The 17,147-nt window shown below is 40.7% G+C and overlaps 1 protein-coding gene across 2 annotated transcripts in view; it reads left to right on the forward strand.

Annotated features, from left to right (window-relative positions):
* ZNF385D (zinc finger protein 385D) overlaps window positions 1-14,597 on the forward strand; it is a 362,344-nt gene extending 347,747 nt beyond the window's left edge. The window contains exons 5-9 of one of the 2 annotated variants that reach the window (XM_075548950.1): window positions 547-780; window positions 11,096-11,274; window positions 12,036-12,137; window positions 13,895-13,999; window positions 14,186-14,597. In XM_075548950.1, the coding sequence (XP_075405065.1) occupies window positions 547-780; window positions 11,096-11,274; window positions 12,036-12,137; window positions 13,895-13,999; window positions 14,186-14,419 (854 nt within the window). In that variant the 3' untranslated portion in view covers window positions 14,420-14,597. The remainder of the gene's footprint in view (window positions 1-546; window positions 781-11,095; window positions 11,275-12,035; window positions 12,138-13,894; window positions 14,000-14,185) is intronic. The other variant, XM_075548951.1, reaches the window with a different exon arrangement.
* Window positions 14,598-17,147: the final 2,550 nt, after the last annotated feature.

The raw sequence follows: 17,147 nt of genomic DNA on the forward strand, positions 1-17,147 counted from the left end.
ACACTAAACATGCAACTTTGTAAATAAGGATGATGACTTCGTGAATTCCTGATCTGGGTAAAGCCATATGGCATTGGGTTACATTTAATCTGTACAAATAAATACAAATAGATCAGTATTTTTTCAATTAAATAACTATTGAAAGAAAACTGAGAGGCAAGTAACAAACTACCTTAAGCATATGCATCCTCTATTTTAATTTTTAAAGTCATCAGTATAGAAATATATATAGCTAGAGAGTATACTACATTATATTTTATCCAATCCCTTTGCTTACAACAAAATATTTTTAAAGTATGTAAGTGTGACTAGAACATGAACATAGAAGTGTATTTCCTCAGATGGCCTGAATGTTTGGTCTATAAAGGAAATGAAACGTGATCACCTATGCAAATATCCACACGGGATGATGGACACCCATCCTTGACAAGCAGCAATTGGTGGCTGCTCTTATCATTAGCAGGATGTAAGGACACATTTCCAAATAGGGAACGATAAAACCATTGGCTTTTTCCTTCTTCTTTCTTATGCTATTTTTGAATGCAGACAGTACCGCAGGGACACCAGCAATATCCACGTCGACGACTGTGGAAATTCGCAAAAGCAGTGTCATGACAACAGAGGTGGCCTCGAAAGTGGAGAAGAGCCCCACGACAGCCGCTGGCAACAGCTCCTGCCCTTCCACAGAGACCGAAGAAGAAAAGGCGAAACGGCTGCTGTACTGCTCGCTGTGCAAGGTGGCTGTCAACTCCGCCTCGCAGCTGGAGGCACACAACAGCGGTGAGACGCAGTGATTTCTTTTCTCTCTCCACGGCGCTGTGATTATCTGGCACCAAATACATGCGATCTTTTGCAGCAGGGGGCAAAGGGGCGGCAGAAAACTAGCAATGGTTACTTGGGATCCATTAACTATTAAAAAATAAAAATGACGGCAGAATGTTATTTATGGTGTGGGGAGTGGGGTGTAGGAGAGGTTTCTGGCGTTTTCAGTCCGAGTTATGTCTGAGGGTATGTATGCGTGTTTGGAAAACATGATGGGAGATAAAGTGAACATAATACAAAGATATATGCTCTGCATGTATATGACTTTTTTAATCTAGGTTCATGCATTGACTTGTAAATGACGTTTCCTACAGCCGTGGCCACAATATGGCTGCATCATGTAGTGGCATCACTCCACGGCCTATTGGTGAGCGCCCCTTGGTGTGGTTTGTATACCAACTACTGTTGTCTGGCTCCATAGGACCCGAGTCACGCAACTTTAACAAGTGCCTACTCTTTGCGGCCACTGAGTGGTGATATCTGTAGGCCACCTCTTATTTACGCTTCCCGGTGACCTAAATATACTATTTTCATTTCATTTTTGAGAAAGCACAGGACTAATTAAATGAAAGTCATGGTTCCAACCCGTGTCTGTCTGACTTGAACATTAACACTTTAATAAAGCAAAATGGAAGTATGGCTAACCCAGGATGACATGCTTTCCCTAAATATGTTAGCCCTATGTAGCTGTCCATTCTCCATCTTTCTCTCTTATGATATCTATATATACACATATGTCCCATATTATATCCAACATTTTGGCGTAAGATCAATTTCTCTTTCAAAGACTGGGTTCATTGCCAGAAGTCCGTCAGCAATCACAATAGAAAAAGGATCAGTTGTCAGTCATACCCTGCGTTAATATTACAGCTGTACGTTGACTGAGTCACGGGCCGATCCCTTAGCTACACTGGTTAAGTACTGATGCCAAAACCTGAAGGGAGCAATTGCAGATGGAGAACAATTCTTTTCAGCATCTAGCTTCCTCCTGCTTACAGCATTATTTGCAGTCAGGGAAAGTTCCTGAGTTCCAGAGCGAAGAAATAAAGAAAACCATCTGGCCTCAATCAATGCTAGATCTGCCACGGATTTCCTCAATAGATTTTCCCTGAACGTAAGATGCTCAGGAGGTCATGAACCTCAGTGGGCACCCACTTATGTTTTAAGACTACTTGACCATTCCGCCTAGTGGCAAAGAAACAGTCAACCTCAGGCCTTATATTTGACAGATAACAAAACTATGCCCTTTGAAGCTGACGTTTCTTTATCAAGAATTTGGATGTCATTCTTACTTCTAGTCAGAAACTTCTGAAAAAGAAGCAAATGAGGAGCTGTTGGTTGTAGCACACCAGGCAAACTTCTTTCTTGTTTGGGTCTGATGGGTTTGTGCATCACAAGTACGTATGAAACTTTAACTATAGATTCACCTGCAGATTCTTATTGATTGTGTCTGAGACATGGGAAATGGTAGTTTGGGGAGATAAAAAGAGAAGAGTCTCATATTGGTGTAACAGTTCTCATGATGGCATCTGAAGGTTTAGGAACTGAGTGGTTGGTTGTGTATTAGTCTGGGTATGTTCACATGTGTTTATTGGCCAGGTTGCCATAATAAACTACCTCTGGTTGTTGACTTGACTTGACTTCCTTGATAGGTGACATATTCGCCCCCACCTTTCAGCCTACTTGGAGATTAGAACACTCCCCTTCTTTCCAATCTATAGATATCCACATACCTGTTGTTTCCTTTACAAGGAGCCCTGCTGGTGTAGTGGTTACACATGTGTCTACTAACTACAAGGTCAGCAGTTTGAGACCACCATCCTCTCCTAGGAAGAAAGATGCACCTTTGCTTACCTGAAGAGAGGCACAGCCTTGGAAATAGGCTGCTGAGTTGGAATCAACTCAATGGCAGCGAGTTTGGTTTATGGTACCCCTCAAGATGTCCTGGCAGCATAATATGTCAGCACTTGGGCAGAGCTAACTGCAAGGTCAGCATTTCAAACTCATCTGTTGTTCCGGAGGATAAGCTAAAGTTTCCTGCCCCCACACAGAGGTACATCTTGGAAACCCAAAGGAGCAGTTCCACCTTCTCTGAGTCAGAATGGACTCGGCAGCAATGACTTGGCTTAGTGGTTATCTTCCTGCATTAGAGACATGTTGTGTGTGTAGGACAGAAAGTGGCAAAGCAGCAGCAGCAGCAGCGATGTGCACGTGGATGCTCCTGTGACTGCTCTTGCTGACACTGTTTGAGCCCTGTTATCTCTCCCTCTAACAGTGGCGGGAGGCTCATTGTGTCTGGGGCTTCCTCTAAAACTAGAGATGAATATACTTGAAAAATCCTTCCTGTGCCCAAGCAGCTGCCTCTTGCACATTTTTCTGTATTTTCTCCCTCAAGGCCCAATAGGGAGAAACTAATGGGGCAAGTGTAGAAGAAGCTCTGTGTGTGTTCACGCTTCTGTCTCTAAATTGGAGTTTGGGTTCTAGTGTTGGACACTGGAGCACGGTGGTATGTTTTCTTTAGAGTTCCTTCAAAGCAACCTCTGATGACAGCCTCTGAGTGCACATGGCTTTTTTGAGGAAGCCAAAGAAACCGGCAAAGGGAGTGGAAAAGTGAATCGAGGAAGGAGGGAAGCCAATGTAGGACGCAGCATTTATCCAGTGACCACTGTGGGTTACAAGCTGCAGGGAAATCCTACTGAGGAAATGATGGGAGACAAGGAGCAGTACATCTCCATGTGATCCCATCCAAGAGGAGATACTGAGAGAGTGTGTAACTACCAGCTGCCATCAACTCACATCAGTCCTTAGTGGAGGACCACTCTTGGGAGCATCATGCCCCTAGCCTTTCTGACCTGCTGTTTAGATGGCAGAGCGGGCTTTGATAGCCACACAAAGCCCGGGGAAGTCGGTTTGAACTTGGGTTATAAGGACTAAAATGTTTGAGGGAATCCGGACAGAGAACTAATAGTTCTCATGTTAGACATGTGCTCTTGAAAAAGCTCTTAGAAACGGCCCTCTAAAACAAACACGCCACTCCATTTCCCAACTCATCTTAGAAATGCTATCACCCAGGAGATTTGCAGTAAGAGATTTATCCATGTAGCAGAATTAACTTAGGCTGTGACGTTTCCCTTTTACAGAATCAGAAAATCAGATTTAACCATTCACTCACCAAATATATGTGTACCAAACCCTTGAGAACTAGTGTTGAACGGGATAAGTGAGTTTTCAGTCTAGTGAGGAAAGAGGCATTAGACTTGAAAAAATTGTGCAAAAAAATGACAAAAGACTGGTGGATGCAACAGAGTTTAAGTCAATAAGTGAATGACCAGAAGTAAACCGACACATGAGAATCAGGGACAAAGAGGTTCCAGGTAGCTGCAAGATAGGATGTAGAAGTCTCAGAGTGGCACTGATGTAGAACCAGGATGGAGAAGCCAAGAGAACTGGTCCAAGGACAAGTATATATGGAATAAGTTTCGATTAGTAGGTTTGGGTCAGATGTTGGGAAATGTGTAAGGAGGGAGTTTAGCTTTTCTTAGTAAGTTGATGGAATCCAAAGAGAGGCTTCATTCTAAAATCTATGCGCATAGATTCTATGCAAGGTTCTGACTCTGTTAGGGGATAGGGTCACCTGGAGATGGAGCAACACAAAACAACCCTACCCTCCACTCTGCAGGGAAATCATACACACCCCGCTGTACACCAACACACCTTAGTTCCTAAACTCTCCACAGACCTGATCATTTTTAGAAGCTCCCTCTAGGGTATGGCAACATAGTTTTTTAGTAATAGTTATTAGAATTATTATTTGATTCATTAAATCTTTGGTTTGAATACAAATACTAATTTTAAAGTCTGAATACAATTCCTGCTTAAGGACAGAAACATATAGTTTTCCAAACTAAACAATATTAAAGATTACGCACTTGGCTTTAAATTTTGCAAAAATATCTTTCTCACGGCTCACAGTGTTTCCCTGTTTAATTTTAAACACAAAACCTTCCAGTGATCTTGTAGGAATGACAGAAGTAAATTCCATTCCTTCATCTTCACAATCACCATGCTATCGTTTTTTATTTCTAATGTACTCTATGCATTCAAAAATCTATAATTCCACAGGGATTTGATGCACAAACTATAGCCCGAGCAGCTCAAACGATTGCAAGCTGTTATGAACAAACTTATGAAACGAAACTGGTAGCTGACTGGATCTCAAAGGCTGACTTCATAATGGAGAGTGCTATGAATAATCTTCCATCAAGCATATGCTATTCACCCGCATGTAAAGAATTCCAATGGGCTGCTTTAATGTAAGTGAAACTCAGCAGAACCACCCCCACCAATAATTTTGAACCTCTGGTGGTGGTGGTTGAAGTTGACTTCTGCCTCATCATGACCAAGTGGCAGAGTAGAACTGCCCAGTCTCACTGCCTATTTGGTTTTCTAGTTGACGGCCTGTACAGCAGCAAACCTGCAAGCCTTTTTTTTATGGCATGGTTCAGATCACCAAACTTTTTGCTTAACTGTTGAGTACTTTCCAAAAGTACATGATTTCTTTAATTCTTAACAAGTTATTTTCCAATTTTCTTGGTCACCCCCCTCAATTTTATGCCAGCATCTATGTTCAAAACCACCTTTAAAAAAATAAGAAAATGCAAGACCATGAAGATTAAAGTGAAAGGCTAACAATTCCTTCTTCTCATGTCAATTTGATTTTTATAGATATTAATTTTCTCTCTCAATGGCCATCAAGCTGATTATGACTCCTAGCAGCCTAGTAGGACACAGGAGAGCTGCCCCTTGTGGGTGTGGATGACTTACAATATCTGCAGGAGTAGACAATCTTAACTTTCTCTCACGGAGCAGCTGGTGGCTTCAAACCATTGACTTTCTCTCACGGAGCAGCTGGTGGCTTCAAACCATTGACCTTGCAATTATCACCAAAATGTGTAACCCACTACATGACCAGAGCTCCTTGTACAGATATTAAAACAATACTGTAACTAAGGTCACAGGTTTTAAGAAAACCAAAGAAAGACAGAACAGGAACAAAAGTAGTAGTTCGTAGAGCATTGTGATTTTCTGTATTTATAACTATGGTTGAGGTATGGTTTCACACTCCAGAAATTGTGAGCTTTCACACAAAGGTCACAGTCCCTGTCAGCTTTTTAAAAGGGAAAGGAAGAAAGCAGGCCACTGACTTCTTGCCTATTGTCTCCACAGCAGATGACTCACAAAGTGTGAAGGTGTAGGTGTGACTGACCCTCTGTGTGACCGCAGGGCAAGGCCCGAGCCTTGTGAGCTGCTGAAAACAGAGGTGAAACCACTGCCTCTCACAGACATGCTAGAGCACCGTGGTTCCTGGCACTATGCCAGAAGTAAGAGAACATTCCAGGGAAAAAAGACAATTTGTGAAAATGCAAATTAAAACCCAACTCGAGAAAATACTGTTTTTAACATTACAGAATATCAGAAGTGCAGTGAGGGGTCTAGAAATACTGGGCGGCGTGGTGACGGGAGCATTTGTTTGTTATCCTAAAGTTGGATGATTGGGACACGTCTATTGCTCTAAGAGGCGAAGATATGGCAGGCTTGTTTCTACAGTGATGACAACACTGGAAAGCCTATTTAGCAGTTCTGCCCTGTCTCCCAGGGCCACTGTGTGTTGGAATCAACTTGAGAGCCATCCGTTTGGGGATGAGAAATCTATCTATAACTGAATTCAGCTGGTTTAGAAATTCCCTTTCCACCTGCCAGCCAATTCATGTAGCTCCTGTTTTGTGACTACGGACAAGCGACTTCAAGCCTCTCGGATGACACTAGCACCACCACCCACGCAGGGCAGCTGTGAGGTGCAGATAAGGGACAGCATGGCAAAGTATTAGCGGTTATAACATGAGCTCTCTCAATCATCATTGTTTTTATGATAAATGCACATTTTACTTCTTAAAAGTGTAAATCTTACCATAGAGAATGAGGGGGGTGTGCGGAGTGGAGACCCAAAGCCCATTTGTAGCCACTGGAGATCCCTTACAAAAGGGTCTCGGGGAGGAGATGAGCCAGTCAGGATGTGATGTAGCAACGATGAAAAATACAACTTTCGTCTAGTCCCTAAATGTTTCCTCCCCTTCCCCTCCACTATCATGATCCCAATCCTACTTTGCAAGTCTGGCTAGACCAGAACTAGGAGGGCAGAGGGAGGGTGAGTTGGAAAGGGGGAACCGATTTCAAAGATCTACATGTGACCTTCTCCCTGGGGGACGGACAACAGAAAAGTGAGAGAAGGGAGACGTTGGACAGGACAAGATATAACAAAATAATAATTTATAAATTATCAGGGGTTCATGAGGGAGGGGGAAATGAGGAGCTGATGCCAAGGGCTTAAGTGGAGAGCAAATGTTTTGAGAATGATGAGGGCAATGAATGTACAGATGTGCTTTACACAATTGATGTATGCATGGATTGTGATAAGAGTTGTGTGAGCCCCTAATGAAATGATTTTTTTTTAAGTGTAAATGTCTAACAGGGTACTAGACCATGTGCCCCTTAATTTTAACAGTATTTGAAGGGAAATTTAGATACCTTTATAATCTATTCAGGCTTTAAAATATTATAAAAACAATCTAATCATTATTGAATTATAACTGACAATCTGCTTCCAAAAGGGCTATATTATAGACAAATTTTACCATGTCTGATGATGAACAGTAACCCAGAGCCAAAGCTTACATAGTGCTTCTATGTAAGTTTTTCCCTCCCCTAACCCCTAAATATTGCTACATATTTAGCCATATGTATAATGATGCCATATATACTATATAGACACATGTATAATGTATGATGGGTCTATATGCTTTTATGTGTGAGTGACTGTGTATAACATACACGGTGGGTATATGTCACTATTTTCCTAGAGTTTCTGTGGAGACTTTACACTAAAATAATCATGCAGCACAGTTACAATCTCAGAAACCCACAGTACGGTGACTATGAGTCAGCATCAACTTAATGGCAGTCAGTTTGCTGAGAGGTGAACAACAATGATATGTTAGGAACATGAACATTTCCTAAATGCTTGGATGTAGATGAGGAAACATTTTTAAAACTCACCCAGTTGGTTAAAGAAATTTGGATAAATATACATATATATACACATATAGATATGCATGTAGTTTACATATATAGTATACACACATACACAAGAGGGTGTGTCTGAAGTATTTCTGTAAAGCAATAAAATGTTTATGAAACAATATTAAAATATGAAGTACTGTTTCTTGGCAAACCCTTCCTCTATGTTCTTACATTTCTGAAGGCCATGTTTTCATTTCTTAGCCTTCCCCCCAAAGCATACAGGGTCCTTTGATTTGCCTTCTATCCAAACAGCAGTCTTGGTGCCTTCAGGGACTCAAGCTCTGTTCCCTGTAAATATGATTTGAGGATCTGGGGCCAAAAGAGTTCTGCAGGGAAAGTTCAGGGCTGTTGGATGGGTGGGGTATGGATTTCCAGAAAATTCTCCTAAGACACCCCTGGCTACTCTCTGAAAAGAAGAAGGTGCATTGTCCTTCTTTGCCCTTTTATTATTAATACAGATTTTAATTTTCTTTAAAATGTTCCATCAGCCCTCTGATTGTCCTGTGTTCCTTGAAAAAGTCTGTCAAGATTACTCCTCTGTACTCTCCAGCACAGACACTGGAACTCTCTGAACCCATCCTCTCCCTTCAGTTAAACCAGCCCAGAGGATCCCATCCGAAGGGACCATTGTGATGAACCCTGTGTTTGGAGACCACCTAAAAAGACAAAGCCACGTGTTTCACTGAGAGTGTGTGTCCAGAACCCCACTTGTTACAGCAACCAATTTAAACATGTGCTAGTTGGAACAAACCCAGGCATGTGTGAACTAAAGCCCCAGCAGCAGTACTTATCTTTGTATTTTTGTGTACAAATGAAGGGGCTTCAAAAAGCTTGCAGAAATGTGTACTTAATAGAGAGTGGACAAAAATCTAGGTCAAACCCTTTAAAAAAAGATGGTGGAATTCTTCCAACTTTTTAAAGCCCCCCAATGCGTGTGTCTATATACACATCCATACCTGTGTGTGTGCGTGCGCATGCACGCACACACACGCACACCATTTTTAATCTTTCTCGAGGAACTCTGGCATGGTCTTAGCTTACCAAAGCTATTTGGGAGAGCGGTTCATTATCTAGCTTTTTGTTGGTGATTTCCAACCTCTGCCCCTGAGCCAGATCTTTTGAATTGCCTTTCATATTCTCAACACATCGGACACTATAGTCTGAGGTAACCCATGGTCATGGAAGAAGACTTGTTTATTGTGGAAACAATTGTGTGACCTGTCAGCATCCACCGGGAAAACAAAATCCCTCTCACAAAAGAGGCGTGCAGAAACCAACCTGCGTCCCCCCCACCCCCCAAGCACTTTTCAGTATGACCAAAGATGCTGCTTAGAAAAGTAACATTTTATAAAATTATCTCACAGGTTAAATAATTTTGGACACCCGTATCCCCACATGGTTCCTCGGAGGTAGACATTGTTTGTTCTCACTATCAGGCAAGGAAGACTTGCGAAAGAAAGTGGATGCAGGCCTTACCTCCCCACCATGAAATAGTTCTGTGACCCACATTTAACTTCCTCAAATCCTCCTGTGAGAGCTGAATTAGTTTCCTTCTTCTCAACAGAACAAGACAACAATGTGGTACAGCTACATGAGCTGTTATGGATATTTTTACAATTAGAAAACTGGCCAGTCGAAGTTGTAACAATTTTTATATCAGTTCCAATAAAGTCATAATCCTTTCAAATGAGGGAAATCCTTGACTTTAAATACTTCTTATGGATTTATTGACCTTTACTGAAAATGAGAGTGCAATTCTCAGTGGGTTTGAACAAAGACCTGACCATCCGCGCCCATCAAGATTATGTCCTAGAAAATCCTACAGAAAAATTCTGCTGTGTCACCTGGGCTCACTGTGAGTGCAAATAGAGGCAGTAGCACTTAGCGACATCATTGAAAATGGTGGGGATGATCATTGGCCTAGAATGTCCCACCAATCGTTCTAGGGAGCTTTCCCATCAATTTACTTTACACCAGTTCCTGTCAGTAACAGTTGCTTTACAACATCAGAGGGTAAAAGTGACTTTACAACATCAGAACTAACCCAGAATCTAATACATACAATTAGGAAAGTGAAATGACTTAAAATGATTTCATGACAGGAAAGCCACGAGTACCCAAACGCCTCTGACTGAGTGAAACAATCGGTAGCATTGACCATCTGGGGGCAACAGGAAAATGTTAGAAGAATCGTGAGAGGAAAATGCCATTGTTTCCTTTTTTTGGAAGTTCGGTGACGTGAATTGTTGCTAATGGTAGGCCCTGGTAAGAATGTGTGAGAGTTCAAAGATGCCGTTATTGGTTATTAAAAAGAAGCATTTATTTATAGTACATCTATTTACCCTTTCATGGAACCCCTATTTTCAGTCCCTTGTTTACTTTTTTTATTATCCTAATGTGACTTTTCTTCACCATCATTAAGATCTTTATACTCTTCCTCTTTTTGTCAGAACCTAAAACCAACACCAAAATTAAATCCACTGCTCTCAAGTCTATTCTGACTTATAGCAGCCCTCTAGAAAAGAAAACAACTGCTCCTTCGGGTTCCGGAGCCTGTAACTATGTCATTAGCAGACAGCTTCATCTTTGTCCCAAGGAGCAGCTGGTCTTGTAGCTAGGAGCTCAACAGGTCACCCACTATGGCCCCAGTACTCCTTAGAACATAAAAAGTGGGCCCCAAATGCTTGTTTATATTATTTAGAAAGTGGGTATTTAATCTGGGCCACTTCTGTAAAGTTTTCAAATTGGTTACATTTGTTGCTCATCACCAACTATGTCTTTAACAACTAAATCACCCTCCCTCTTCTGCTATCATCCAGGTCTTATTACAAGAAATGGAATATGTAACTGACACCCAGACAATTTCATCTCACGACCTGGGAGTTTAGTTGCTATAGTAATGGTGCTTGTTCGTAACATGGGACATTACTTTAAAGATGAAGAATTTAATAATGACATATTAGGTCGTTAGACAACATCGCTCAGGCTGCCGTGAACACACCTCACCCATAATTCCTGTAAGAATAGAACTAAATAGAACCGTCCAATTGGTGATTATGTTGCTTCTGAAAGACCTCCTAACTAAGAATTTTTCCCTCCTCCTTTTCTTTCTCTCTACCTAAAATATTCATGGCAGGCACTAAGCACAAAACCATGCTGGAAGCCCGGAATGGAAGTGGAACCATCAAAGCATTTCCGAGAGCAGGCGTGAAAGGAAAAGGACCCGTGAGTAAGGGAAACACAGGTCTGCAAAATAAAACATTTCACTGTGAAATCTGCGACGTGCACGTCAACTCAGAAACCCAACTCAAACAGGTAGGTGGCAAATGCTCCAGGAAGGAAAGCAAATAGACAATAAGCCCCTTCTCAGTGGGGTGTGCGCACTGCTTTTCTTCCCTTTCTTAGATTGCTCTCACCCATCCAAGTATCCATCCACTCATCCATCCATATACCCACAAAGCCATTCGTCTATCTTTTGTCTGTCTGGATATTCTGTATCTAAACTTGTTTTAATTGCGGAGGGAATACAAAATTAATGTAATGACTTCTAAGACCTTTCAGAAATTGTCTAAAAGTAGTTTCTACTATTCTTGTATCTGAAAGGTGGGTGGGAAGGGGATTATCACATCTTGTTTCCACTTAAAAGTCATGATTCTCTTTAAAGGTCAAATTGCAATGTGCTATTTTTACTTATTTAGATATTTACATGCTATGGCTAATTTTATGCTGTGCTACTCTTTTATGTGCTTTATTACATGGTGCTATACTGTATCCTGCTGCCACCTGCTAAAGGGATGACTAATCACATGGCTCTCATCTTACTCTGGTTAGACTTCCAAAGAGATCAGTTGTGCTTTGCCAACTGAAGGCCCTGCCCTCAGATTGTGTTGTTTCGTTTGCATGTGCACATAACTTACAGGGTTTGTGGACCTTACTTATTTAAAAAATACATATCCGTAAATCCTCCGAATCTGAGCCGGGGAGTGCATGTCCTTTCATTGTATTTTTTTCCTTTCTGAGAGTTTCTCTTGCAAACTTTAAAAAAAAACCCTGTTCTCTTTACATATTTTCAATAGCACATCAGCAGTAGAAGGCACAAAGACAGAGCGGCTGGGAAGCCCCCCAAACCGAAATACAGTCCTTACAACAAACTGCAGAAGGGAGCACATCCACTGGGGGTGAGTGTTACTCTTGATTCCCAAATGAAAATCGTCTTTAAAATCCCTCTCTGTTAAACTTGTGGGGATTTTTTTTGTTGTTTTTTGAGGGGGAGGGGTAGTCGGGGGTGAGGGGTGGGGGTAGGGAGAGTTTCTGAATGGAATGGAATGGCAAACCGTATATTTCAGAATCTATCTTCTCTAATAATGGTAATTTTGTTTTTCTTGAGTTTGGGTTTGTTTGCTTTTTTGTTAACTTTGCAAGCCACAGTCCACCATCTTCTCTTTTTTAATTGATCTCATGGTTATCAAAGAGTGTAGAGAAGGGAGAATAGGCTAATTCTTCTAGATCAGGTAAATGATCACCTGGAGTCAGATTTTCATCTTAGTAAACACCAGAAAGAAGGCCAGTGAAAATCAAGTTCTGAATGCATCCTACTGATTGCCTTCAAGAGACAAAGCAGTGTTATTGTTGAGAACTTCAACCATTTTGGATTTTGAATAACCCAGCCTCCAGTGTATGGCTTATACTATTTTAGTTAGTTATCGATCCAATGACCCTATTTAGGGCAAATTAGATCAGTGAAAATAAACCCTCCTCACTTCAGCCTCTGCCTTTTAGATTCGTGCGTATATTAGGATGATGTCCTCACATGGATTTTTTTTTTGGTAGATCTTAGTGAAAATCTATGAGATTTCTTACACAATACACTAGAATTTATGGGTATATGTTTTATTTTTTGTATTTTCTAATTATGATGACAGCTTTCATCAAAGAATTCCAATACTCCATGAAAAGCTAAGAATTCTTTTTGCAATTGTGCTAACTCGTACATTTTAAAATCAAAATAGAACCTATTAGTAATTGATGTTACTTTATGCTACTGACATATTACAATATTGTTAAAAGAAAACTGTCATCTATTGTAAGAATGGAGTATGGATCAGTGCAACTAATTTTAAATCAATCGGATCTTATGTATATGAAGGGGCTCTGTTTATCTATTGTACAGAAGCCACTGTGGCTGTATTGGGATACTGTGATGTTTCAGCACAAGTATCTTCACTTTGAGGTCTCTCTGGCCGGCATGGCTACTGCCTTTGCCATTTTGGTGAATGACTCTGAAATGAACAGATTAGTCAACAGTGTGTCAATCGTAGCGTTTAAATCTTCCCTGCCAACTCTTCCTATGGTGCTTTCACCATAAATGAGAACATTCTCTCCAAGAGGAAGGTCATCTTATTGATGTTTTCTGCCAGATGATGAATGAATTTTGTGGAATAAGGTTGAGAGGAGGTACCTAAGAGTAAGCAGAACTTGTCAAACTTTGGGCAAGTTTTCTTTCACCCCATATTCCGAGCAGAATTAAAAGTTTCCTCTTCATCAACACCTCATAAAGAGGAACAACATGGTTGTGCTGCCTAGGTTATAGATACACTGTAGAGCAATGGTTCTCAACCTTCCTCATGTCGTGATCCTTCTGACAACTCCTCATGTGGTGGCGACCCCCCAACCATAAACTCATTTTTGTTGCTACTGCATCACTGTCATTTTGCTACAGTTATGAATCGGGTGACCCCTGCGAAAGGGTCATTAGACCCCCAAAGGAGTCACGACCCACAGGTTGAGAACCACTGAGTGTGTGCTAGTGTTAGTGACAGTGTTAGTGAATCCCTCTTTTAAAATATCTGTTCCTTTTAAAATATATGTTCCTTAATGGTTAATGTGTGTGTGTGTGTGTGGAAGATGGAGTTAAATATTTTTATTTTTTCTCAAGATGAACACTTTCCTCTGGAAGTATAACCATCAACAAACAAATAAAATAAGGTTGCCAAGTACCTTTGCGGAGGACTTTTTAACATCCCAGGTCGGCCATTTGCAGGTATCTTCTGGCTCTTCCAAAGGAAAGATGTTCTACACTTTCCATTCTCTTTATTGTCAATGTTCAAATTGAACTTTACCTTTGTCGTTGCTAACTGCTATGTTTTAATAACTGCCTGTCATTGTGGGTTCTGGTGATCCACTGAACAGTGAGCTTTCTTCTACCCCATTTTACTCTCTCTTTCAGGTAAAATTAGTGTTTTCAAAAGAACCTTCAAAGCCATTGGCACCGCGAATTCTACCAAACCCCTTGGCAGCGGCAGCCGCTGCAGCCGCCGTGGCAGTGAATTCGCCCTTCAGTCTCCGGCCCGCCCCTGCAGCCACGTTGTTCCAGACTTCGGCCCTTCCTCCTGCCCTCCTGAGGCCAGCTCCTGGACCCATTCGGACCGCCCACACTCCTGTGCTGTTTGCTCCCTACTGAATTCCAAATGGGAGCAATGGTACTGCAATAATTTTTTTTCCTTCAGAAAACAGAAAACAAAACAAAAGAGAACTATGCAGTGTTTATTTATAGTTTAAAGTCTATCTGAAGAGCCAGGACTTTTGATAGTGAATCGAAAAGATTATAAAAACAAATTAAAAATAAAACTAAAAAATACGGGCGGGTTGGGGTAGGGAGGGAGGGGATGGTATTTGGTCAAAATTTAAGCATTCCTCTTGAGCATCGGTTGTTTTAGAAGTGAGCGGCAGCATTGACTTGTAGTGTCATCTAGAACTTCTGGAGCCTTTGTGACTGTGCTTTTGGGCACCTTTCCCCACCTTCCTTGCATTGTGTTTCCTGCTTTATGAACCAACTATACATTGTCTAAGGGCATTCACTGGTTCCAATGTATATAGAACAATTTCCTCTGTAGATTCAAATAATGCAAAAAGAAAAAAAAACAGAAAAAGAAGCAACACTGTGAATAGTCGTACCCGTGCTGACCCTCTTGCGCTGACATCAGTTGCTGGGTATTTAGCCCAACAACAGTAGATGCCGTAGATGTCTTGTAACACAATAGTGCTGTGTCTCAATCTATGCCACTAGATTTTAAAGGATAGCAAAAAAGGTAGAACAAACAACTATCTCATGCCAGGAAGCAGTCCAAAAATCAATAGTTTCCACTTCCTACCCAGCTTGGAGACAACTATGTAGTCAGAACAGTACAAAAGAGCTAAGCTTAGAAATGGGAGAGTAGTCATACAGATGATGGATTGAAAAAAATGCTAGTTTTCTACCCGGAGTATGAATGGCAATAGGGAGTTGGGAGTGAACCTGTGACTCAGATCAGCTCAAGGATCATGGGCATTGAGAAGGACATCAGTGTAACTACACTTCTGCTTTGTGGATCGCGGTTGGTCATAACCTAGGAGGATGAAGAAGCAGTTATCTTTCGTGTTAGCACATATCCAGCAAAAACAGAGTATCACACCTCTACAATATCCCTTTATATCATAGCAGTGGGGTTGTTTCTTAGGCGAAAGTTTCTGCCTTGAGTACGATGCTGAAATTAAGCATAACCTAATGTTGTGGGGTTTTGTTGTTTTCTAGATTTCCTACTGATGTGATATAAACAATTAATATATATGTAAATGTTAGTAGCAACAATAATATTGAATATGAGTTAGTTGCACATCAAGGATATAACATTTAAAAACAAATACTGGGAAGGTTCATTCGACCATCTTTTCTCTGGTGGAGTGAATATTGACAGCCTTAATGTTCACCTTAAGGCTGAAAGGAGTTGATGTTTTACCTTTCAAACAAGATTTATCAGGGGTATATATAAATATATGTATATTGTATATATGTTAGAAAGAGTAAAAAATAAATTATAAAAAGAAAATCTATATCAAAATAATTATATAATCCATCCAGTGTTACATGTTATCATTCAATTGGTAACAAATGGCATAAAAATAGCTGTGCCTTTAATTTGTGATAAAGGCTATCTGCTTCTCCCCATAGGAAGCTAAAATGTCAATGTCATGGGGTACGATGCAGCCAGTCTGCTGCGTTAATCAGAGCATTAGCACCCATGCTTAGAACAGTGGCAAAACGTGTACAAATCAACCATACATGATTTAGGTTTAGAGAAAAATATTTTTGGAAAGGTTTTGTAAAGACTATTTAAAATATAAGGAAGGTCTAGGTATGGCCTTCCTGACACAGCCCTTATCTAAACTGTAGTAACCTTTTGAGAGGTGCACAGGTTCCAGATGAAACCATGCGTTTGAGAGAGAGGTATTTGGCATTTGGCATTCTATATTTACAAACACCCACAGCGTGCTTGGTGCTCAACATGAAACATGGTCTTTGGAGTTCTTCTCCACCATCTAGCTAATGGTATTTGTCATATAAACCTATATTTAAAGTTTTTGGATATATATATATATATATATATATATATACAAAAAAAAGTAAATGTGTTTCATGGATTTTCTGGTAAAAAGAAATTCAGATAATGTCTCTCTACTTCAACGTGTGGGTTAGCATTATATTTTGTTTTTGAAAGTAGCCAGTGATTTTGCATTTACCAATATCTCTACTCTTGGTTTTGAGCATGTCTCTCCTTCAGCCACTTATAGATTTTGCTAATTCACTGGGTGGATTGTTGCTTATCAGTTACATTTCTAACTGGTGTGTTTGGGTAGCTTTCTCTTTCCATTCCGTCAGGCATTTTGTTTGTTCGTCATAATCAGCCTGAACCTCTGTCCAGGAACTTGTACAACTGAGATGGAGCCTCTATTCGTTGTAAAATGTAGTGTTCATTGATGCAATATCTCACTATGATGTGGTTTTAACTGTTCTTCCCTAATTTCACCAAAGTGAATGAGCCAGTCCACGAGAAGTCAGAGTCTGTGGGATACACAGAGTCCTGGATAACAAGGCATTACTCACCTAAGCGATTTGCTGGGAACAAACGAATCAGCCATATTTTCTCCATCAGCCATAACAAGAAAACTCAGAAATAACTGGATCCCTTTTGCCTCACTTCGCTATGGAACCCTTTTTGTTGATATGGTCTCTCTGAAATTGGAGTTGTAAACATCAGTTGTCTTTTACTTACTACCTAATAAAGGATGAAGCCTAACCATAGAACTTAGAGTGGATTCTCTGTGAATTGTCCCTTTCATCCCTGCTCCACATATGTATCAACACTAGATCA

This window comes from Tenrec ecaudatus, chromosome 4, assembly GCF_050624435.1.
Source record: "Tenrec ecaudatus isolate mTenEca1 chromosome 4, mTenEca1.hap1, whole genome shotgun sequence".
In the NCBI taxonomy this organism is placed as follows: Eukaryota; Metazoa; Chordata; class Mammalia; order Afrosoricida; family Tenrecidae; genus Tenrec; species Tenrec ecaudatus.